We start from the raw sequence: 25081 nt of genomic DNA, 5'->3' as shown, positions 1-25081 counted from the left end.
AGTCAAGAGAAGAGGGCTTGAAGAGGCAGTATTTTTAAGGCTATATTATTTAATATGATACAAGTATACCACAGTATTGATGTATCGGCAGCTGCTGGGAATTCATAGAATGACAGAATGCTTTGGGTTGCAAGGGACATTAAAGATCATCCAGTTCCATCCCCTCTGCCATAGGCAGGGACACCTTCCACTAGACCAGGTCGCTCAAAGCCCCATCCAACCTGGCCTTGAACACTTCCAGGGATGAGGCATCCACAGCTTCTCTGGAAAACCTGTTCCAGTGCCTCACCACCCTCACAATAAAGAACTTCTTCTTAATATCTAATCTAACCCTATTCTCTTTCACTGTAAAGCCATCCCCCGCTACAAGTCCTTGGAAAAAGTCCCTCCGCGGCTTTCCCGTGTGCCGGCGTCAGGCTGTCCCCGTGCAGGAGCCAGGGAAGCGGGCGGGGACCGGAGCTGGGCCGAGTCCGTCCCAGCCGCGCTCGCCCGCGCTGCTTTTGGTCCCTCTGGCGGCGCCGTAGCGGCCGGGCCGGGCCGGCGCCTGCGTCCCGCGAGCATCCCGGCTCCTGATTCCTGCCAGTGATTCCTGCTACTGATTCCTGCCTCCTGCCCGCCGCCGCCATGGATTACCGGGCGCTGGTGATGAGCCAGGTCGTGCCCGGGCAGTTCGACGATGCGGACTGCTCGGACAGGTGAGGGTGCGCTGAGGGGCCCGGAGTGGCGGGGCCGGGCCCCGGGCGCGGCCGGGCGAACACGCGGAGCGGGGCGGGGAGCAGCGCTGGGACTCGCCCGGCAGCGGGAGGGGAGAGCGGGTGGTGCTGCCCGGTTACAGGAGAAGGTGAGAGAAAAGGCTGCGTGTGTTTCTCGGCTTCCCTTTTCCGTTAGGTGTGCTGCTTTGGGACATAATTGTCCTGGCAGAAAACCGTGACTCGCTACTGACATGAGAGAATTATAGCACCAGCTAGGTTGGAAAGGATCTCTGAGATCATCGAGTCCGAGCTGTGACCCAACACCACGGTGCCAACCAGACCATGGCACTAAGTACCACGTCCAGTCTTTCCTTAGAAACCTCCAGGGACGGTGACTCCACTACCTCCCTGGGCAGCCCATTCCAATGTCTAATCACCTTTTCTGTGAAGAAATTCTTCCAAATTCCAGCCTAAACTTCCCCTGGTGCAACTTTGCAACTTTAGGACATGTCCTCCTGTCCTGTCACTTGTTGGCTGGGAGAGGAGACTGACCCCCACGTGGCTACAGCCTCTTTTCGGGGAGTTGTAGAGAGTGATAAGGTCTCCCCTGAGCCTCCTTTTCTCCAGGCTAAACAACCCCAGCTCCCTCAGCTGCTCCTCATAGGACTTGTGCTCCAGACCCTTCAACAGCTTCATTGCCCTGCTCTGGACCTGCTCCAGCTTCTCAATGTCCTCGCTGAATAGAGGGCCTTAGAACTGGATGCAGTGAATTAAAACACGAGTGAAAATGTGAAGTCATTTGTGAGGCTAAATGTATTTTTGGTGACTGTAACAATCATTTTTAGTTACAGAGACATCTGTGTTTCTTTTAAGTGAATCTGCAGAAGACACAGAGACATGTAAAGAGGGTGGGGTCCCTGAGAGCTGCCGGTTATGCACATGTGAAGAAGTTAACGCTGAGGAAGGAGATGGTGACAATGACAACGATGATGAAGAAGAAGATGAGGACTGGGACTGGGATGATGAAGTGGGAAGACTCACGAAGCGCCACAGTGCTGCTGGTGGGTGCAATCCACAGGTATGTTGAAGGCTATTCTGTGAGCCTTGAGGGTGCCCAAGAGCTAATGGGGTTGACCTGAAGGCTTTGTTCATTTTAGTGTCACACTGAGGATAAATGCAAGCAGACTTTTTTCCTTGAGAGAATCCTCTCCCTTTGAGTCTGTTCCTCTGACATGCCATATGTGTATGTATGTTGTAGCCAGAGGTCCATTTGATTTTATCGTCTCAAACCCTGTTGCTGGATTCTCTTTGTCACTGCAGTTTCCTTCTGTTCCTTACCTTTCTCAGCTTTTCTTTCTTTGCTCAACCTGATCTCTTCAGATGTTCCTTTCTTTTTGGTATTTGTCCTCTGTGTTTCTGACCATCTTCCCCAGGCTTTCTATTTAATTTTAAGACTATCTGCTAGTCATATCCAGGGTGAAACTGGTTCTATTTTTGACTTAATAGTGAAGCAGGCAAAGAAAAAAAACAAGCATAGGAAATGGAGGGAGGTGCTAGAAGTGAGTTAATTTAGAGTGTATGGTGTTGGCACAGAAACTCTGGCATTGTGCATAATGAAAAGCACATGTGAAGGTAAGAAGGATGCTAGTTCTCACATCAGCTTGGACACTAGAGATTCAAAACCTCATTTTTCTTATTGATACCAGCTTAGCAGAACAGTTGAGATAAATCAGAGTGGTGCTGATCATAGCATAGCATGTCTGGCAGTGCTTATCCTGGGTGGTATATTCTTGCCTTTATTTAGAGGTTTATGCTGTTCAATGATGGTGAAATCATGTTCAGGTGTTAGTTGTGTTTGGAGAGGACTACATGTAGGAAAAGATAGAATCTTGGAAAGTTTTCTCTGTTCATTAGCTCTGCATTTTTTTCTCTTGTTTTGTTTCTGTCTTCTGTTCTCTTCCTTTTACAGACAAAAAAAGTGCTGTATGAGAGACTTGTAGGTTTCTAGACTAAAAGTAACCCTGTTTTGGAGCACTTTTAGAATTTTAACTGATGTGTTACCTGTATTTTTTTTTCTTGATTTAAGTAAAATCTGGTGTTAATCCATACTTGTTTCCTTACCCCATGTGGTTTTCTTCTCATAGCTTTAGGCATAGGCACTTGAGATGACTTTTCCACTTTTATGGTCTGAATTTCAAAGGGCTGTGTACAGAAGGTGACTTATGTTAGTAAATCCTTTGTTTCAGGCAAATAGACAGACCCCTAATTGCTCTTCAGCAAAACTGTCAACCCCTGCAGGCAAGGTTTTAAGAAAATTTGAACACAAAATTAATTTAGGTGAGTATAATTGCATTGTCATCTGTTACTGAAACAGTTACTACTCTGTGTCATTCTCAGACTAATTGCATTTATGTTAAGCCAGAACTCACTGGAATGGGTGAGCTAACCATTGCCAGAGAGGTTAAAAATGGCTTTTGTGTACTTGAAGTTGCCTTTAGTCTCCACAAACTGGCTGTCATACCCCTCTCTCTCCACCTTCAGAACCACATGGCTGGTTGGTTGGGGATTTTTCTTTCCCCTTGACTTCTCCAGACAACATGAAGTCTTTGTTCCCGAGATTCTCTGTAGAAACAAGATGTTTGGTTGGATGGAGGGTACCAACTCTCTGTTGTGATGTTGGTCATTCCCACAGCTGCTACGATTTTCTAGACGACTGCAGTCTCCTGTAGTATTTGGGGGTACATTATGCAGCAGTTCTCTCCCAGGGGCAGAGTTCCTGTGCAAAGTGAAGAGGCTGCTGTCCCAGCTGGTGTGGTTTGATTTTTACCCTGAGATGGAAATGGCTGCTCAGCAAAGCCTGTCAGGACTAGGAGTAGCTGTGATTGGCACCTTTTGTCAAGGTAGCAATCAGAGGTTGTGTTTTTCTTTATAGCAAAGTGGTGCTAGAATGAAGGTTGCTGGTATTTGTAGCCAAATACAGCAGCTTTTATAAATTTAGCCTTTAATCAAACACCATTTAAATGCATTGTTGGAGAGAATCTGGGAGGCTGTGCTTATTGTGTTAAGAAAAGTGGCATTTGACTGTTATAAGAGAAGAACAGACAAATTAAATGGAGAGATGTTATCCAAAAGGCATTACTGGCATCACATTTCCAAGTCCTTGGAACTGTCTCACTCATCTGTGTTGTTACCTTACAGTCCTACCTTGAAATGTAAACTGAGTGAAGCGCTAGGTTAACCCTGGTGTGTAGGAAACTTCTTTGGGTTTTGGGGTTTTTTTCATTTCTTCTTACGTGTTTTTCAGATAAGCTAAATTTTGATGACTCCGTTATAAACAGAGTCACAGAAAAGTCTAGACAGAAGGAAGCAGACATGTAAGTATTACTTTTGGTTCTATTTTCACTGAAATACTTTGAACCCAGAAGTGTTGTTCTTATTTCTTTGTTTGAATAAGTTTGTTAAGAAAAATGAGGTTTAGAAGCAGTCTACATGCAGTTTGCCCTTTGGTCTTCAAAAGACCATCCAAAGTTGCTTCTTCTGTCACTGGTAGCACATCTGATTGTGTTGGTGTAATATAGTAAGACAGAAGTGATGGTGTCATTCCCCTAGAACAGACCCTTTGATACTCTTTTTTTCTAAACAGAAATCCTTAAGCAGCTGAGCTAAAAAGGTATTGGAGGCCTTTTAAAGGGTCCTCCTGATGATTTGGTGAGGGAAAAGTATTTCTTCTTAAGAATTTTTTTTTTGGCCTGCAGCTTATAGCCCTAAGTTGTAAAGACAGATACAGTTTCCTCCTGAATGAGCATAATTCAGAAGAGGCAAGAAGATAATCTACAAAAGTGATGGGCTCTGATGTTTATGGTGGTGGTTTGTTGGTTTTTTTCCTTTCCATCCCTGTGCTGCAGGAGAAACCTTTGCTTCTGTATGAACTGAAAGCCTTACTTCTTGAGGCTGTCATCTGACACAGAATGTCGCAGTTTGTCAAATGCTGTCAAAGTACCGAGCTCATATGTGGGATTGTAACATTTTATTTTCACTTCTGCTAGGTACCGAGTCAAAGACAAGTCAGACAGAGCAACAGTAGAACAGGTAAGTCCTTTGTTCATCAAAGTTTTCTTTTGACCAGAGCAAATACTGTAGAATTTTGGAATCAATGATAAAACAGAGCAGGAACAGAGTTTTGGGATTCTGATTCCCACGTTATCCTGAAGAGACCTGTTGTTTCTTTCTTTCTTTCATATTTGAAGGTTAGCTTTGGTTCCATAAACATTTTAGAGCTCATTTTTGTCTTTAACATTGTGATTTGTTCATGTGTGCAATGCAGAATTCCATCTTAAGCTTTTATTCCAAAGAACAAGAAAAAATGCTGGGTTTTCCATTTTCTTTTGTTTTCTTTTTTAACAAGACTGAACTATTACTGGTCCAAGCCCACATGGCTGTTCTATTTCAGTTATGGTGTCCATATCCCAAGAAAAATCTTATTTTAAAACATTAAATGCAACTATGAGTGGAAAATGTTTTCTTTGTCTCTTCTAGGGTTAGCTCAACAACATATGCTCAGTTTAAAAGAAAGAAAAAAAATTAGTAATTTTGGAAGAAAGAGTGAAGTATCATTCTAGATTCATGGCAAAATTCTGAGTAGTTGCTGTTCAGATTATTATTCGATCCTTGAGAATAGTCTGATGCCAAGGACTCTTTAATATGATACCAAGACTGGACACTATTACTAGGTTTTGTCCTCTGCTGAGTTTTCTGTGTTAAATTTGAGGTGTTGGATCCAAGGACCCGAATCATTCTGTTCAAGATGCTCTCTAGAGGTATCATATCAGAAATCAATGGCTGCATCAGCACGGGGAAAGAAGTAAGTTTTATTGCAAATAATGTAGTAGGATTTTTTTTTCAGCAGGCTGGGTGGAAGTTTATGGTGCTCAGAAGATGTAGTGTAATACTAGGGTTTAGTTCTACGTTTTTGTGTTGCTTGATTGGTAGGAAGTTATCTTAAGAAAAAATTTATTTACGTTAAGGGAAACCAAGTTTCCCAAGTATGGAAGATCTCTAAGAATGCTTTAATATTATCTTAAATTAGTGGATGTTGTTAATTGCAACTTTCAACCAAAAGTTTTGGCAAAGTTATGTATGGCCACAGTATTAAATAGTGCCTGAAAAAACATACAAACCCAGGGAATTCTGATTAAAGACAGACTTCCCCCCTGTGTAGAGGCAGAAATGTGAGACATTTGGTCCATGCTTTAGGGCCTGAATAGTGCACAGGCTCAAGTTAACCCTTCACACAAGGGCTTGTTTCAGTCTCCCAAGTGTGGATGAGGCAGAATTTTCCTGTGCAATGTTGATTTTATTCTGTGGCCATTGTTGCACCCCTGCCCCATCTTACGTACTTCCTGTAAGCTGTCTTTCATGGAAAAAGGATTGCCTTGTGTGCAGTCTCCTTCAGCTGGGTGCCATGCACAGGCTGGGGTGAGATCAGATCTTTTCCAGGTGTCAGAATGAGAAGAAGAGAGAAGATTATGTCACTTTAAAGGGCTTGTCCTTAATGTTATTTCTTCCCTTTTTAATCTGATAGGCCAATGTATATCATGCCAGTACTGCAAATGGAGAGAACAGAGCAATAAAGATTTACAAAACCTCTATTCTGATGTTTAAAGATCGGGATAAGTATGTGAGTGGTGAATTCAGGTGAGTTTGACTTCTGCCTGATTTTACTGGGGAAGAGGGATTGTTTTGAAAGGTGTTAAAATCACTGGTGCTCATGCTGCATTGATAGGCTAGGAGTCCCTGTTATCTTTTGTTTCTTTACTTAAAGATTTCGTCATGGATACTGCAAAGGCAACCCAAGAAAAATGGTGAAGACGTGGGCCGAAAAAGAAATGAGGAATTTAATAAGGTGATTTTTCCAGTTTTTATTTCATCATACAGAGGTTACCGAAAGTTTCACATTTATAGGAGGTACTCATTGCTAGACTGTGGCTATCACTACCCTTTAGGGTCTCTGGAGTGCTCAGAAAAGTGTCTTAAGCTTCATGATGGGAGAGGGACAAAAGGGGAAGGAAGAATAAAGATCTTCTTTTGTTTTGCTGCTAGTGCTCTAAGCTCTTCAGTGTCTGAACTCTGTCTGACATGACTGAACAGCAAGGAAAAACTGGAAATAGCTGCTGCTGAGCAGCAGCGCGCTGTGTGATATAGGTTAATCTAGGATTAACCTGAACTGTGTAAAGGTTCTTTGACACAGGAATGCTTAGAAAAGGGTCAGAATGGTTGTGGCTTTTTGTGTGCATTTCCTGAGTTCTCACTGTGTATTATGTTCAAAGCTACAGAGCTCCTCTATGCACTAGTGCAAAGCAAACAGAGTTTGGTTTTATTTTTTTTGTGGCTTTGTTCCTGTGTTTCAGGTTGAATACGGCCCAGATACCTTGCCCAGAGCCAATTATGCTAAGGAGTCATGTGCTTGTCATGGGCTTTATTGGTAAAGGTGATAGGTAAGTATCCTTAGAAAATAAATTTTTTTGTTTGGTTGGGGTTTTTTTAATTTAGTAATAGCTTTTTCCCAAAGATTTATTAAAACCAAACAAACCAACCCTCTGAATTTACCTACAGTTACTTTAGGCCTGTAAAGTTAACATCTGCCTGTGACCTGTGGAATGGTCCCAGACATTTGTCAGCTACTACCGCAGGCAATCTGTGTGATTTTGAAGCCTCAGTTGTGTGCAAAATTAATTCATAAAGTGGCTTAACCAGAGGTGAATGCTGGAAAGGCTTGCTAATCATACATGAAGATAGGTCATTGGTTTGTAGTTAGCAATATTAATGTAGCATGGTCCAAATTAGCTCCGCTTGGGAATAGAGCTCCATAATCTTTGGCAAGTGTGTAGCAAAGTTTTGCTGTCCTTCCTGCTGGCTCCTTGCATTTGGTTGCTCAGGCTGACTTGCCTGACATACTCAGGGAGTGAAAGGATCTGGCGCAGCAATTAAAGCATTTGCGGCTGGTATGAAGAAGGAAAAAGTATTTACTTTTTGTTACTTTTTCTGTAATTTCAAGGCCTGCTCCTCTGCTGAAGAATGCTCAGTTATCTGACTCCAAAGTCCGGGAGCTCTACCTACAGATCATCCAGTACATGAGAAGAATGTACCAAGATGCCAGACTTGTTCACGCAGATCTCAGTGAATTTAATATGCTGTATGTTTTCAATCCTTGCTCTGAGTTGTGACATCTAAAATGTATGCACTGGCAACCTCTGTGTGAGAGTACTGATGTACCTTTCAGGGAGGGTGGGGTCCTTGTCATTACTGGGTTTCGTAACTTACCTAATTAATTATGTAGCTTTTAATCCAGATCTGAGCTTTCTCTGTGAAATAAACCCAACAGGCAAACAAACAAAAACCAGCCACAAATACAAAAAACCCAACCTGTTACAGTGGGAGCACTGCAACATGTGTATCAGACAAGGAGGCCCGTGGGAAAGAAATATCTATGGACCAATTCTTGCTAGATGTTTCAGAGATGTTTATTTCTCCAGCCACATGGCCGGGATCTGCCCAGGAACTGCAGCAATCACAGGACCCGAGGGTCCTTGCCCACGCAGGGGAGCACAAAACAACCAATGGGGAACGAGGCTGACCAGGGGCAGGGAAACCCCCTGTCTGTCCCCCAGGGCCCCTCTCCCAGGACCACATGGCAGGGGGAGGGACCTCAACACCAACCAACCAACCAAAAAAAACCCAAACACACAACAAACCCACATCACAAAACCCCCTCACAAAGAGAAAAAAACCTGTCAACTCAGGCAAAAATTAGTAAGGTATCATTTTTATAACTTTTTTCTTGATTTTTCTTTTTCACGTGCCTCTCTGCTTTTTTTTTTGTTCATGAGGAGACAATTTTTTTAAAAAGTTCAGTTATACAACTTGTGTAGGGGAGGGTAGGGATTGAGTGAAAAAAGCCACCCTGGTGCTAACATACAAGGTGTGTGCTGGAGAAGGAAGTTAAGATTTTTTTTTGCTGGTTCTGAAGTTTGAAGCATGCTTTGTTCCCTGCCCCTCAGTAATGTGATGGGGTTGGTGTAGCTCTGTGTGGGATTTCCTTGCAGGTACCATGGTGGGGACGTGTACATCATTGATGTATCTCAGTCTGTGGAGCACGACCACCCTCATGCACTGGAGTTCCTGCGGAAGGATTGTGCCAATGTTAACGGTGAGGGAGCTGTGCTTCAACCCTTCTTCTGACAGCTGGTTTGTTTAGCAGGATGAACTCGGTTCACCTTATGTTCTTTCAGGTATAACTGACTGTAGAAGTTACACTACTTCTATGTTCTCGTGACTTCCTCAGGGAGTAGTGTACTGTGCTGAGTTCAGAGTAGTGCAGCCTATTTTGCCAGAAATCACCTGTCTGAAATGAGTCACGTGGCTGGATCTCAGAATAGATCTAAGATCAGTCCCAGTGTGCAGCAGTGCTCACCCCAATCTTAACTTCCCTTACTTAAAGTACTGTGCAGACATACTGATGTATTTCCCTCTGTGAGCTGAATCCACATATGGAATTCCTCAGCTGGCAAGAAGTTGTTCTGTGTTACGAAGTTCCCTGCACTTACTTGTCCAGGGCAGCTGAGAGGATCAAGGCATAGAGTAATTAATTAGATATATTATCACTTGTCATAGTAGTTTGATAAGTTTAATGGTGTTTTTCTCTTGAGGATTTGATCTTCATGCGTGGGTGTATGTGTTGTGTAACAGGTACACACCTCCTGGTAGGGTGTGTCCCTGAGGACAAAAAAAATCTCTCATTGTAGGCTGCTTTTGTCCCCCCTTTCTTTTCACATTGACTTTTTGCTTATTTTACAGAGACTCTTGAGAGTCTGTGCAAAGAACTGTGTGCATTTTGATGCTATGTGTCTTGGTACCCAGTATGCTGGTTTTTCCTTATTCCTTGTCAGTTCATGAATTTCTAGTAACTCATTTCTGGCTCAGCTAGTTGCACCCTTGCTCTTTATTCATGTCTTTTGACTCACTCTCTCTAGATATTCTAGTGTCTCAGTGAGTTGCATTGGTTTTGGTGTTGTTTTGCTTGTCTTCTGTCACTGCAACCTTCTCTGTCTAAACCTTCCCCAGAGACTCTAAGAAACACCTGGTTCTGCTCTAGGTGCAATCTTTGCAGAGACTCATGGTTCCATGGGCACAGAGAGCTGCCTCCAAACTGAGTCCTTTTCTAATCTTTCTATGATTAATTTCTCAGAGTGAGAGATCTTCAGGGAATTTTAGTAGGAAATACTTGTTAAACAGTCCTCAGTGTCACTCGCTGCTCTTTTTCAGAGCAGAAATGGAGCCTACAAGTTTGGTCATAATTGATTTAAGAAACCAGTCCTGAGTGTAGTAGTGAGGAATGTTCCAGGACATGAATGTGTCTTCCCTTTTGGGTGGATCATAATTAGGCTGCACTGTATTTCAGTGGACACTTGTTTCTCTCTAGCAAAAGTTTGAGGTCTCCATTGCTTATTTGAAATACATATTTTTTTTTCATTTTAGTCATTGCAAATACTACACCTGTCTTAAATTCTTTACTTAGTCCCTACTCCGTTAAGTCTGGATCCTGCTGAAATTGATTTGGCTTTTATATTTATGCAGTTTTTCTCCTTTCAGTATTTGTTGCATCTGGAAGATGAACAGTTTCATTTCAGATAGCCAAGCATCTGGTAACTAAACTCAGTATGATGTAGAACGTGCTGCTGAGACTTTCCCGAGTCATCAGAGTTGTTGGCTTGCTGGAATTGTCACTTTAACATCAGAGCTGCATATGTTAGATGGAATTACTTATGGGTTTTTTCTCTGCCCTTGTTTCCTGGCAGACTTTTTCCAGAAGCACAATGTTGCAGTGATGACTGTGAGGGAGCTGTTTGAATTTATTACTGATCCTTCTATCACAAGTGAGAACATTGATGACTACCTGTCTAAGGTAAGACCTCATGGCCTTGTTGGTTAGTAGGAAGACAATAAAATCTGATCTAGTTCAAGCTCCTTCACCTCATTTACTCTACCTCCTACTGTAAGGAAGCCAGCACATGACATTGTTGTGCTAGTGCTTCAAAAATGCACATAGGTCTTTTCCATTTATACCATTGTAGGGTGACACTACTTCGATTGCATGTTTTCTCAGAAAGTCTAATGAAGACTTAAATGTCTGTTTGAGGTGCTGTAAGAACCAGGATGCTTTAAGTTAGCTCTTTCTTTCTGGCAAGGAGAAGCTCTGAGGAAATATAACCATGCTTATTGGAGAGTGGTGTTGTATGTGCTGTAGCCATGTTGGGCCTGCCACAGTTTGGTGTGGGGGAGCAGCAAGTGTGTTATCCCTCTGTTACAGGCCTGATCTGCAGCTCTAAGTGTGCTGGTTACCAATAGGTGTCGCTGGCGGCATTCCCATAGGGAAAGCTGGAGTGCGTGTGAGTGACAGTGGAGCACAGGGAGAAACGCAGATGGGAATAGTTGGATGTGATTCTAAAGACTTAGTGGTGCGATTCTAAAGAGTGATAACTTTTTTTGTATTGTTTTGTATTTCTTTAGGCAATGGAAATAGCATCGAAAAGAACAGAGGAGGAAAGATCCAGTCAAGATAAAGTGGATGAGGAAGTGAGGATTTCTGTTCCTGCTATGAAATTAGTATTTACAGACCTTATGTCTGTAAACACTGAAAAATGTTCTGTTTTTCTTTGGAAAAATGTACAGCTGATGATAAACAAAACATTGTTCGTGATACTGAGATGTCTTGACCTAGTTGAGATGTGAAGTATTAAGGGGCACCATGTGTAAAAGTTGACAGTGATAAGCTGTTAGAAGGCAAATACTCCATTTCCTAAACCAGATTTGGTTTGCTCGTAGCTAGATCCCTTGATGTATCTTCCAGTTCAGGTTTAGTTAACAAAAAATCAGAGAGAGATCTGATTATGCCAGTGGTTTTGGACCAGAGTGGTTTTGGACCAGTGATACAGAAGCAGGCTATTTGGATATGTGCGTTGGCCAAATTGCCTACCTAGCTCCAGTCCCAGTCTAATTCAGTTCTTCCCCTGCTTTTACATTAAGTGAAGCCATCTCAAGTCCATTACAGAAAGCTGTTAGTGTTCTGGAAATACTTAATGTAAAGATACAACCATTTCTACCTTAGTCTTAACTATCTGTTCCAGAACAGTTTAAAAAAACCCAAACCCAACAACCAACAAAAACCTCACTCAACACTACTTGATTTATCCAAGATTTTTTTGTCTTGGAGCTCAGCAGGTTTTACTAACTGCTTCAGACTTGACCAAGGAAAGATGGTTTTTGTTTCCCAGTGTACCTTCAGCATAAAACTACTGCGCTAGAGAGTCAGATGCTAGTGTTTGGTAGCAAGCCCATCTTCTGCAAGCAAGTTACTCCTTTGCTTACATGAGGTACTGACCTGTCAGAGAGGTGGTTTCATAGCATCTAAGTTCAGTTCATTTCTCTTAGACTTTCCACGTGACCATGGCTAATTTGTGTCGCTCCCCTCGCAAAAGAGTAGAGCTGTAAGGGCAGCTCTGTGGAAGTGGGGACCCGTGCTTTGTGCACAGCTCTTAGATGAGCAGTGATGGTCATGAAGATGATGTTCTGGGATTGAACTGATACCATGAAACAGAGAAGCAAAACACTTCTCTCTGATCTGGTAGGGTTGTAAGCTTGCTGAAAGATCGTTTCAAATGTGACAAATTCCAAGTATGTTGTTGATACTGCAGTTAGTTTTTTACTCTATTGCTGCAAGAACCTTTTTTGAGTTGGTCTGTAGGTTGAAGCAGGTATTGTTACATAAAGAGATTAAGTTCTAGCAGTGCATTTCAATGGAGTTGCCTGCTGAAGGCACTGTGAACATTACAATAAAAACATTAGAAAAATTTTTAGGATACAAAACCTTAGGAGTCAAGTAGGCTGAGAGATGGTTGGAGAATTTTGTGAGAGGGCTGGCTTCACAAAGGAAGGAGCCGTATTAGTTGAGATCCATCAATAATGTGTAGGTTGCACATTAAGTCTGCTCCTACAGAAAAAAAAAGTACAAACAAAAAATAAGTCTGCAGTTCAAATGGTAGTGGATGACTGCCATGTTCATTTATTGTTTCTCTGGTTGTGATTATTCTCCTAAGGATGCATAATTAGGAGAGAAAATCATCATGACACTATATGTAAATTAGTAAGTCTGTGTTTCCTTTCACTGTGCTAGGTATTTAAGAAGGCCTACATACCTCGAACTCTGACTGAAGTTAAAAACTATGAGAGGGATGTGGACATAATGATGAAATTGAAAGAAGAGGATATGGCCTTGAATGTTCAGCAAGATAATGTGAGTAGGCATGCTGAGGCCCTGCAAAAAAAAGAGAGGGAATATGAATTTTTCTTACTGGAAACTGTTAGCAACAAAGAAAACCAGAAGCTTTGCTACCAAGGTGTGGAGTACTAAATCTATATTATAATTTAAAATTGTCTGGTTAGTACTAATACTAACATTGTGGATTCTATCCTGGTCTTTATTTCTTTGAATTTATTTTTAGATAGTAATTTTCTCTGGGCACAAAGAATTAAGACATAATTTGACAATGTAATTTCTTCCTCTCTCCCTTGGAGCAGATTCTCTACCAGACTGTGACAGGACTGAAGAAGGATTTGTCTGGTGTTCAGAAGGTGAGAGGGTCCTTTTGAAACCCTTCATTTTAGCCATTTTCATGAAAGTGCTTACAGGTAGTTCAGAGAATGCCTGGTCCTGGCAGAAAGAAGCCTCTTGTCTGTAGAGTGACCATTTGTGTCCAGGATGGGTCTGGCATGGCAGTGTGTCTGCACAACACAGAAATTGCTTTCCTGCACTGTGGCTGATGCTGGGTTGCTTGAGAATGAAATTACAGTCCTTGCTGTGGCCATGGTCTCTAAAGTTAAGTTGGAGATGAGGGAAAGTGTTTTCTGGTTATGTAAAATGTAATTGATTTAAATTGTTGCACGACTGCAAGTTTTGGTATGTTCAGGGTATCTTTGTTGTAATACTGCATAAAGAACAGTCCTCCAGTATAAGGCATAAGATATTATGTCTTATTTTATTTCAAGTACTTGACAGTGACACTTCTGTAAAGTACATTGGATGAGAAGTTGGATACAGATCAGTTGGAGCCATGTCATTCAAGGCAGAAGCCCTGTGTGGATTCCCCCTCCTTACTTTGTGAATGTTCTCTAGCAGTGGTGTAGACTCTTGATTCAAAATGGAAATATAAATATGGATGGGATCAGGCTGTAGCATAGTCTCCAGGCTTGTTTAAGAATAAGTGAGTGTTCCAGTGCAGGTATTTGTGTTTGAAATGTAGAATACATACAGTGCCCCCAAGGTAGATTTGGGTATGATCCAAGGATAATTAAAAATAGGCTTCCACATATGCTAGCAAATTGCTGTTTAACTTAGGGAAATTAGTTTGGGAGTGCAAATAACAGCTGTGCTTTGAGCCCTGACCTAAAAGAATCTGTGTTGTACATTCTGGAATCCTTGTTCTTAGTTTGGCTTAACCTACTTTTCATTCTTTATCTTGAGATTCAGTGAGGGCTGTCTTAAGGGAGATGGCATCAGATTGCTCGAGGGTTTCTTTGCAGCAGATTCTGTTTTGTTTTTTATGAGTATATATATACACATAGTGCATATATGTGTGTGTGTATATTGTCATTAGGTTTCTTGGTTTTGATTTGATGTAATTCTTGATGTCTTGCAGATTCCTGCACTTCTTGAAAAGGCAGATAATTCAGAAACAGACTCTGATGATGATGATGATGGTGGCAGCTCAGAGGACTCTGATTCGGGCTGTAAAGAATCTGTACATCCCAAAGATAAACCTGCTGAAATTAGCATGGACAAAAAGGTCAGATGGTCAGGTATTGTTTATTTTTTCCCAGCTTTGCTTCTGTGACACAAAAAAATCCAAACTTAGTGGCTCTTGCTTCTTCTTGTCTGAAACAAGCTGTGGACTTCTGTTCTGGAGAACAAGAGTAGAGACAGTGAATTTCATTGGGGATGCTTTATTAATGGTGGTTTTATGTAGAGCAGTGTGGAGCACAGCTCTCTGTAGCCTAGGCAAGGCTAGAAGGGAGATCTCTACAGGGAATTACAGGGCTACGCAAAGTAGAATTCAGGGAAGCCTGGGCAGCTTTTCAGTCCCTCTGGCTACTCTTCCAGGCTCTGGTGTTCAGGTTTGTGGTTGTAGTCCCTGACCAACCTCCTTATGCCCAGACAGCTGAGACCACTTGATCTGTAGAACTGGAGAATTGGTGGCAGTGTTGGTACCACAGTGGCTTTTGCAGTACCATTAATACAGACTGGCTAGCTTTGCTGTGGGCAAGAGATGCAGCAAAAGGATTATGGTTAGGGTCTGGGGTTTTTTTTTGTTCATTTGTTTGTTTGCCTTTTTTGTTTGTTTGTTTGTTTAGGTTTCATTTTCTAAATTGCAGAACAGTATGCTCAGTTTTGCTGAGGCTTTCCTGCTGAGTATTGCTCATGGGTGAGAGCCTTTTGGCAGCCTAAAAAGGTGCTGTGCAAAAAAAAAAAGGAGGGTGAAACTTGCTGGGCTTAAGGGGTTCAAGAGTTGGGGCACTGCATTTTAGTTTTCTCTTCCTAGAAAAGGTAAGATAATATATTTCATATCTGTCAAATAAAAATGCAGGACTCTACTACACACTGCCAGTCTAGAGCCTGCTGCCTTTCAGATACGAAGCAGGAAAGTCTTGGCCACTTCTCATCCTAACTGATAGGTTTTCATTTGGACTTCTTTTTGTTTAGGATGAGGGGTTTTTTGTAACCTGTGTATTTAGCTGTAGGTTCAACAACTGATTAGTAGCAATTACTTCTACCTGCCCCTTCCATTTTGCTGACTTGTTTTCTAGTTGAGTCTCGTCCCTTCTGTGTCTGCACAAATTTACAGTGTGTTGCAGTAGCATGGCATTCTTTCCTTCCAGTCCTGGTGATGATCAGCTTGCTCTGAGTTACCAGCACTTACTGGGTCAATATTTTTGCATGACACATAAAAAAACATGCTATAATAGTCCTGTGGGTAGCAGAAAACCTAGACCAGACAACCTATTGTAATCTTAGGTGTAAGTAGCATGGTTTAAGAGTGCCTCTTGTTCACTTTCTTCAAAGGTTGCATGAAACTGAGGTTTTAACTAGTTTGAAGTTTGCCTTGTCATTACCAGTGTGCAGGTCTGGGCTCTATTCCCAACCTGTATTTCCTTTTTCCTTTCCCCTCACCATTCCTATTGATTTTTTTTATTTCTTTATCTTGATAACCTTATTTTTATGTCGTGTGTTAATTAACTTGTTAATGTAACAATTGACTGACTTGCTCAAAATTCTTCATGCCCTTCTGGCTTTAAATGAATGGTGTTTGATTCTTTATAGGAAAGGAAAAAGATGGTTAAAGAAGCCCAAAGAGAAAAGAGAAAAACCAAAATCCCAAAACATGTGAAGAAGAGGAAAGAAAAGACTGCAAAAATGAAGAAAGGCAAATAAAATCAGCTTTGGCTCAGAGAAAGGGTTGATGTGTTGTGGATTAGTCAGTTACCATCTTTTTTTCTTTATTAAAAAATTAAAAATGCTTTATTTATATACATACAATATAAATTGTGAGGGTGGTTTTGTTAATAACATGGTGTAATTGTTTGATCAGAGTGTATGACATGGGTTTCTTGATGGGAAAGAATGAGTTTAACACTTGTGCTGCTGAACTTCTTTACCTGTGCAGGTTTGGCTTTTTGCTAAACTCACACTGATTTGTTCCTGTGTTCTTACTCTCCATGCCTGCTTCACAGTAGGGAAGCAAATTGAGCTAGCTGTCTTCTGCAAGCTGTCAGATAACCCTGCAGGCATCGTGCCTTTGCTGCCTCCTTGTGCTTGCATCACCATTGATGGCCAATTGCACACGTGGCTGCAATCCCCAGTTTGACCTTCAGAACCTCTTTGGTGCCTTTGGCTAGAGATCTCGTAGGAGAGGAACCAATCAGTGCTTCCAGATCCCTCTCTGCTCCCTTTCTCTATCCTCACAGGGATTGATAGCACTTTCATGTACAGTATGCATGTAAGTGTAGACAGTATTACTGGAGCAAGAAGACTGGTATTTTCTCAGCAAATGGGGATGTTTGTTGGGACACTGAGATGAAATAGGTGCATTGTGGAAATTGGCATTACATGGGGTGCAAGAGAGGGGCCAGCCTCTAACTTGGTAGTGAAGGGAGGAGGATGTGCAAGACCTATATCCAGAGGTGAGGGAGTACTGGTGATGGCTCTTTCTCATAGCACCAAGGGCTTAGATGCTGCCAGAAGCATGGACACTTTATTTCCTGCTTTTCCTTGCCGTCCTGGGAGCTTGTGTACAGACATATCCAGGCAGAGGTGTCCTGGCTGATGGCTGCCCTGAGCCTGGCTGGTTGTGTTCATCAGTGCAGTGCTGAAGGTGACTGAACCAGTAACAGCTTTGTGCACTGTGTCCTTGAAGTCCCATTGGATCGGGGATTCTCCCTGCTGGCTGACAGGGCTGTGGTGTGCGCGTCTGCTGCAGCAGCCGTGAGTCATGAGGGTACGTGCACCAGGAACTTTGTGTGGGGCCTAGGGGGTGTGGGTGGAGTGGGGAATTGTGTCCGAGTTGTTGCCTTTCCCCAGGAACCAGTTGTGCACTGGGCAGACCGTGGTGCTTTTGGTGAAGTGGGGTAAGCACGAGTGACTGCGAAGCTGCGTGTGCTTTATTTGTGTAGCTCAGCAGCGGATGACTCCACCAGGAAACTGGTCCATGGCTGATCAGTGGGAGTCAGGGGCTGTCAGACACAAGAGACAACCACCTTCTCTATGGGTCTGGCTGCTCTGAAGACAGGGATAGGTGCTAGTTCTTGGCAAAGAGCTTGGAGGCCCCAGAGACAGAGCGTGTCCCACGGGGTGGTGTTTATCTCCTTTACCTGAGGAGACACTTCAGAGAAAGGAGGCTGCCATCATCTGTGCTTGAGGGAAGAGGAAATGTCCCAGCCCACGTAACCTTATCTTCCCTCCAGGCCGTGCACCACAGCCTGATCGAGTTTGCCTAGCTCTGGCTGTCCTGTAGCAGGAAGGTGGTCCTGGATCTGTCATTCCGGATTGGAACCTTGCTTGCAGTGATGTGCAGCAGGACTGTGCAGGCTGTTCAAAGCAGGAGCTACCTGCCTCCAGTGTTTGCTCTAGGACAGATGTACATAGTCAGAGTGTGTGTAGGGGACCTAAGGTGAAGCACAGCCAGAAAAGCCCATGTGCAAGAGCAGATGGCCTGGAGATGGCTGTTCCAGTGGGGTGTGTGCTTGTCAAGGTGGGCTGTGAGTGCAGTTTGTGTGTCCTGGCCACTGCAGGACTGACACAGTCAGTCCACAGAATGGGGAGCTTTTTGGGCCAGAGCCATGAGATGAAGCATCCTCCTGGTGATCCCTGAAGCAAAAGAACACCTGTTGAAGAATGCTACACGTAACTACCAAAAGGCACCAGTCTGATTGGGTCTGGGGAGGATGAGGATGGAATGGCATGACTTTGGATCCTGTGCTAAAGAAAAAGCTTCAAAGTAGCACAGATACTCAGTTATGCTCATTTCTTCCCCAGAGTTGAGGACCCTACAAGGCCCACTCTGTTTGCCATGGCAGCATGTTTATGCTGTGCCCTGCTGCTGGCACCTGGGCAGACAGAGTAGTATTACCAGGGCAGGAATACCAATTCTATGGATAAAAACAATGGGACAAAACCAGCTCAAAGGTAATGCTTCCCCTTTAACTTCCATATTTTTCCTGCCCACCCCCTCTTCTTCCACTCCCCAAGACTGTACTTGCTGGTAGGGCTCTTGGGTCTCTTGTGGACTATTGCAAGAATCTCCATCGTGGAGCTCACCTGATGTCACAGCACAAGCAAACAGACCCTGGAGAAGTGGTCTGTGGGGTACTGGTGGGCTGTGGAGCCAGGAGATGACCCTGAGATGTCACAGCAGCAGTGAGACTGAGCTGTGCAGGTGTGAATACCTACCCCTAAGACTGAGAATTCCGTTCTGTTGACTGCAGAAGTGTTCCTCCTCTGCTCCACTGCTCACTGGGTGTTCCAGTGGTAAGGTGGAACACCCAGATCACTATTTTCCCACCCATTTTGAATGAGAATGTCTTTACTGAGGCCGTGACATAAACTTGCTCACTTTGTCACTGAGGCTTTGGGAATGTTTTTGCAAGCAGGGCTTCTGATAATTGTCTGGTGTGCTTTTCAAACTACAGCTGTTTTGTTTTCTGTCTTCTCTGAAAATGGATTGGAGTCCAGTTCTGTCAGGCAATCAGGAGGAATTTTTACAGCTGCAAAAACAGAACTTTCAACTGCTTTGATACTCCTTTTTGTCTTAAACTAGTGGAGGAGGATTGGCTTAAAAAAGGCAGGAGAAGGTGCTTTATGCAGAGGGCAGACTGTGGGTGGGTTGTGGCAGAATGCTGCCTGTAGTGTTTGCACCAGTGCAGCTAAGAATGGGCTTGAAACCAGCTGTCTAATCTGAGATGGTGTTAATTTTTATTATTATTATTATTATCATAATCATTATATATATACATATATATATATTTTTTAAAACAGGCTGAACATATGAAAGACATCAAATTGTCAGGCACAGGTCAAATGCTTGGAAAAATGCATTTCTGGGAATTTGCAGCCAGAAGATTTAGTGACATTAAGAAGCTTAAGTATGTGGAGTGGGAATATTTACACCTCTGCTATCAAAGATAAAAATGTACAAAAGCAATTAATCTTATCTTCCAGGGCCTTTCCAAGTAGTCCCTTCTTTGCAGTCATTCCCTGGGATTCAGTGGGAGAGGACTGGGAGGGAGATACTGCTAGGCAATATATGTTAAGTTCCAAAAAAGTTCATTGGTGAGGTGGTGGAATTTTTGGGGGGGTTCAGCCCCCCCACACCCTTTGCAGTGCCATATGGCTGGTTTGCACTCTGAGCACTGGGCACTAGGCTTCCTCTCGGGTCTGAGGTCTGTGCCAGGCTGGCATTAATTTGTTGCTTTTCCCACACTATGTATTTTATTATATGTCACAGCAGAAGCATTGGAAGGCGGAGTTTTGTGGATTCGGTTTCCCCGTGACGAAGCCAGTAAAACCAGCTTTGTAAGGATACATCTGCTCAGAGGGATTTGATTTCCATGCTGAAATATTTTGATTAAACAATGCAACAGTGCACAGCCAGCTGTGGCAGGGTGCTTGCTTTTGGCCTGTGTGCTCAGGCAAGGGTCACACCTGTGCTCCTTTGAGATACAAAAGAAGCAAGGCCGACGTTTTCTGAGGACCAATGCATCCTGCAGGTTTGGTCACGGGTAGTGGAGGAACTGATGATGGAGAGCTGTGAGAGTTGGATTCCAGAATACCAAGTTGCTTACCTGGGTTGTCCAGCTGAATCTTTACTCAGTTTTCCCCTGCAAAACTGTACAGGCAGCTTATATTGTAAACATGATGCCGAGGCACAGAACAGGGCAGGTGCTTTGTCTCTGAGTGCTCTTCAGCCTGGGCTTGTTCCCTGGGGTGCACTTGCAGGATGATGGGGGACCACTGGGGTGGGAAAGTGTGCTAGGGGTCCCTTGTCTGGTTATGGGAACCTGCCTGTCCTCACCTCTTCCCATTAAAGAAAGGAAAAGATTTTTGGACACTTAGTGGGTGAAGGAGGACCTAAAGAAACTGCTTTGTCACTCTCAATGAACTTTTACCTTCCCTGGTAAACAGCTTCACAGAGTGTTTCAATGCAGAAAGTTAACTCAGAATTTATTTTGAACTTTCTAGGGCATCACTGTAAAAATAAACACATAACTTAATGACTCATTGTTTTTACAGTTGTAATTTTCGTCCTTCTAAACTGCTAGTGGACTTTCAAAGCAAAAATGCTGACCCTTTGCCTTAGCATCTCGTTACTTTTCTGGTCCTGACATAACCTTATGTTCCTTGTGCTGATCTTCATATCCTCTAGAGGGAGAAGTAAGTTCATGCTCAGACTATGTTGGAAAGTGCCAAGGCTCCCTTAATATATGAAAAGTGCTAATTGTGTTTCAATTATCTACATAACTTTCTATAAATTTTGATGGATTTGCACATGCACCTAGACTTAATTTGGTTTTTTTTCCCCTGAATTTGTAGTTCTTGGACAAAGTTTAATACCTTGAGGACATAGGGGCATAATTTGTTCTGGGCCAGGCCAGGCCTGCAACAATGGTGTTAAGGCTGGGTTTAGGAAGAGGTTCTAGATGGCACATGACAACACCAAGGAGACTTCTTTCCCCCTGTACATATGATGAAGGCTTATGGTGAGAATCTAAAAAATATTAAGAATGTCATTCTTCAGCTGTCCAAATTCACAGGCATAAACATCTATCTTTTGTATAATGCAATAGGTAGCAACCATTTTGCCACAATCACTAGCCCTAAACACAGTTTGAGTTGTTGACAGCTGCTCTTTTTTTTTTTCTTCCCCTCCCCCACCTCCCCACCAGTGCTGTTTCTTTTTGAAGGATTGACATTAAGAAAAAGCCTGGCCCTTCTTCCTGACATGCAACAACCTGCCTCCAACCTCTGCAGCCTGCCTGGAACTGTAACCTCTCCTAAGCAACAGTGAATGCTAGACCTAGCCTGCAGCAGTAGGTTTAAGGGTTTAAGTCTATCTCTCTAATCTAGCCCAGAGATCCATGTCTGCAGCAAAGGCCACAAGGCTGGGACTTGCAGCTGGCGGGTATTGCTTGGGGGTTTTCTGTGCTTCTTGTTTCCTTTTTTTCTCTTTCTTTTTTTCCCCTCCCCAAAGACAGCAAGGCTGTGGTTGCAGCAGGCTGCTGCAGAACAGGATGAAGGATGGACAGTGACCCTTCTCCTGGCATTAGGACTAGGTTAAGGGCTGGCATGAAGGCCAGTGATGGGGACATGAGAACAGAAAGCCTGATTCATAGGTACCTTCTAGAGATTCAGAGCATTTACTTGGCATCCCTGCTCTTCAACATTCTTTTCATCCCTTTGCCCAGTCTGAGCCTCAACCCTTGAAGCCAAACATGAGCCCTGTGCTCTGTGCTGTCACCCTGCTCCCAGACTCAGGCAGGGCTGATTCTCTGTAGCTGACTGCAGTCCCCCACCCATCATGGTCTGGGGACAGATCTGGCTTTTTAGTGCCTCCAGCCCTGAGTGTTAACCCCAGTTCTGCACCTAGCCTTACTCTGAAACAGGAAAGTCCTGTATTCCCCAGACATCATTCTGGGATATATGATCAGCACCAGCTGGCACCTAAACAAGCAAGAAACAAAGCTGGTTCTGCAGCCCCTTCACTGCATAATCTACACCCATGATCACATGGAGCCAGCAGCTTGCCAAGCTGGAACTATCCAGAATCAGCCTCGTTTTGTGGTACTTCCAGGATCCAGAAATGAAATTACCTGTTCATTCCTCTCTGTCTTTAGCCCTGGCTGTGGGTTACCTGAAAGATGGATGAGACTCAGGATGGGCAGCTTGTTGAAGTCTGAGTGGATGTTTGATGCTGAATTCTGAGCAGGGAGATATTGCAGGTTTGCCACCAGTGCTTTGGTTAGGGATGTGGACAGCAAGTCTGAAAAGGTGTAATATCTTTCTGGATTCTTCACTGCGCAGACTGGGGTTTGTATGGTATCTAAGTTAAAGTTGTCATATTGGTAAGGTTGCTGTGGACCTATAAATAGTCAAAGCAGGTTGGAGTCAAGGTTTGGACAGGGAGGGCTGGGTAAGCAGGCTTCCCACCAGATCTAGTAAGGATTGAGTGCTCAGGTGAGGTTTGGTGCATAGAGTTGTTTGGGGTAAGGTTTGCTCTGAGGTGGTAAGAGGACCAGCTTTGGTCTGCATGCCAGGGTTTGCATTTGGGAAGCACAGAGACCCGAGAGAGCCTGCGAGTTGGCAGGATGAGGTGAAGGCTGACAGCGACGAGAAATGGAGAGCAGAGGGTTTGCTGCTTGCTGCTGTTTAAAAGAAAGTCTAATTTGTGTGCTTGACATAAGATGTTACTTTTAACGCTTTTGCTTCTGGTTAGAAAAGGAACTTAAGGAATTGTCTGTTCTCTCTCCTTGTCAGGTTTCTCATTCTGTGGTCCTTGGTCCGGCACAAGCTTGTGGAGTGTTAAGCGGGCATGTGTTGGAGAACACTGTGTCTCTTTGGGCTATGAACAGGCCCTTATGTGGACTGTGCACTGGAGACCTGAGGTCTGACAGGTATCTGAGCCCTCGAGGAAATGTAAGGAAGTGGTACCATACTGTGTGAAACACACTGTTCATACAGCTTGCTGCGCTCTAACAGTGGTGAATATGGGAAACGCTCGTTCTTCTGGTGGTGGCTCAAGTGAAGGAGCAGTGGTCTGGAGAGACAAAAGTAGAGGGGAAAGAGCAATTGAAGAGGAGAAGGGGTTGTCACTTTGTGGTTCTTCAGCCTCTTTTGCACCACTGCTTGTTCTGGATGTTGTGACCAATCTGTGCACCATGCTCTGAGTACTTTCCCATCCCCCTGCCTTATTGATCCAAGCTTGCCTTGTCTCCTCACCTTCACTGAAGTCTACACACCAGTGACAGACTGGGAAGAACAAAGGAACAGCAGGGAGAGTTGGAGGCTCTTCTCAGGGCAGTTTTGACTTGTTTGAAAAGCCACTCCCTGTGGGGGTATGTAGCTGAGGTGGCAGATTTGCAGTGACTTGCCTTCGTGACATCAGGTGCATCGGTGCAGCACAGGGTGCAAGTCATTACTGGGGATGGGTAGGGACCAGACCAAGGGCTCAGTCCTGCTGAAGGCTCAACTCCTGGTGCAACTGAAAGAAATGGAGCTTTGAGCCTGGCTTAAAATGGGGCTGAAGAGTTTTCAGCTGAAGAAGGGGTTTATTGATCATGTCACATTTTTGGTGTTCTGGCACATTAGTGTTGGTGGAGTAGAAGAAAAAGTTGTTTTAAAAGCATTTTAAAGTTGTTTTAAAAGCATTTAAAATAAGAGTTCAGAAGAATCTATTGTGTGCTTTTTTTCCTTTCCCTGAGCTTCTAAGGATTACTGCTTATAGCCATGAAACGTTAGAAAATACTCTATTTGTGAAGATCCCTTTTCAGCCATCCAAAGTGATTGCATTAAGATGTCATTCAACATTATACACATGGTGGAGAGAAAAGCCAGTCCTGGTCTTCCCTCAAAGTTGAACAGGCTCCAGCCTGTAATGGAACTATTTATTTATTTGAGTGTGAAGAAAAGACAGACAAAATTTGTTATTGCGTAAAGGAGTCAAAAACCAATCTGAACTTGCCTTCAGCGTTGGCTTTCCAAGTATTTCAATATAAAACTTTCCCAAGACCCTGGAAAATCCTTGTCAAACTTATTTTATTTTCTCTCCCACAGGTGAACCAGGAACACTCTCATCATTTTTTTCATGCAGGGAAACCAGTAGCAATGCCCACAGATGCTACTGCAAAGTGATTTCAACTTCAATAAATAGAAATGAGATGTTGGCTTTCTGTGACCAGCCAGGCCCTTTTATAGGAAGCCCACCAATTACATTAAGTGTCCTGTGGCTGCCTGTGGGTTGGGCTGTGCAGAATTAAAGGATTACAGTTTGTATAGGATTAACAACCTGAGATTATTTTAGTTGGTCAGAGCATGGTGCTAACAACACCAAAATTGTGGAATCAATCCGTGTAAGGACCATGCACTAAACAGTTTGACTCAATGATCCTTGTGGGTCCCTTCCAAGTCAGAATATTCTGTGACCAGGAAATAAATGAAATATTTCAACAATATTGGTGCTGTTTCCATTGCTCTGTGTATTGCTCTGGGAGATGTTTAATGAGCACAATTTTTTGACAGTTGGTGAGGCTGGGTGATGGGATATTCTCTTGCTTTGTACGGGTTGGGATGGTGAAGTGTTAGAGACGGGAGCTAGGAGAAATTAAATCAGTTTGGTAGCAAGGCTTAAATGAAAGTGAAGTGCATTTGATTAAGTCTGAAAGTAGCTGTAATGGGGAGGGCAGCCAGGAGAACCTGTGGTTTTGTACTGAAAGGAAAGGAGAAAAGTGAAGGAGAAAAATGACACAACTGAAATCCTTCAATGTGAAGGTGGAGGTTGCATAGGGTCATTGATCAGTGTGTGCCATGCTCTCAGCCATGCCTGCCTTTAGGGTGCAAGTGCACCCCAACAGCACCGTCAGACTCGAGCCAGCTCTTTGCTGATGCGTTTTTCTACCTCAGAGTTACATTAGCCAGGGCCATGAAGGGATGTAAGCTCCCAGAGCAACACAGCAGCTCTTGCAAAAGCCTCCAGTGGGTGATTCCTTCTGGGAGTTTGTTTTGTATTTGGAGG

At 43.5% G+C, this 25081-nt stretch overlaps 1 protein-coding gene across 4 annotated transcripts; it reads left to right on the top strand.

Moving 5' to 3' along the window:
- The first annotated feature begins 515 nt into the window (after nucleotides 1-515).
- RIOK1 (RIO kinase 1) lies at nucleotides 516-24468 on the top strand. Of its 4 annotated transcripts, none has more exons than XM_039549699.1 (18): nucleotides 516-695; nucleotides 1566-1770; nucleotides 2939-3029; nucleotides 3997-4066; nucleotides 4739-4781; nucleotides 5461-5553; nucleotides 6274-6386; nucleotides 6514-6594; nucleotides 7100-7186; nucleotides 7747-7884; nucleotides 8795-8898; nucleotides 10547-10653; nucleotides 11259-11324; nucleotides 12922-13041; nucleotides 13326-13379; nucleotides 14444-14590; nucleotides 22828-22986; nucleotides 24124-24465. In XM_039549699.1, exons 1-18 carry the CDS (start codon nucleotides 625-627, stop codon nucleotides 24199-24201), a joined length of 1827 nt encoding a protein of 608 aa, XP_039405633.1. In that variant the 5' UTR covers nucleotides 516-624; the 3' UTR covers nucleotides 24202-24465. The 4 variants fall into 4 exon arrangements, with proteins under 4 accessions (XP_039405633.1, XP_019143433.1, XP_010401145.1 ...); XM_019287888.2 differs by having other exon boundaries at nucleotides 22828-22964; nucleotides 24124-24177; XM_039549701.1 differs by having other exon boundaries at nucleotides 555-695; nucleotides 1577-1770; nucleotides 24124-24468.
- The last annotated feature ends 613 nt before the right edge of the window (nucleotides 24469-25081 follow it).

This window comes from Corvus cornix, chromosome 2 (assembly GCF_000738735.6).
Source record: "Corvus cornix cornix isolate S_Up_H32 chromosome 2, ASM73873v5, whole genome shotgun sequence".
Classification (NCBI taxonomy): Eukaryota; Metazoa; Chordata; class Aves; order Passeriformes; family Corvidae; genus Corvus; species Corvus cornix.
This window is presented reverse-complemented; position numbering and strand designations above follow the sequence as displayed.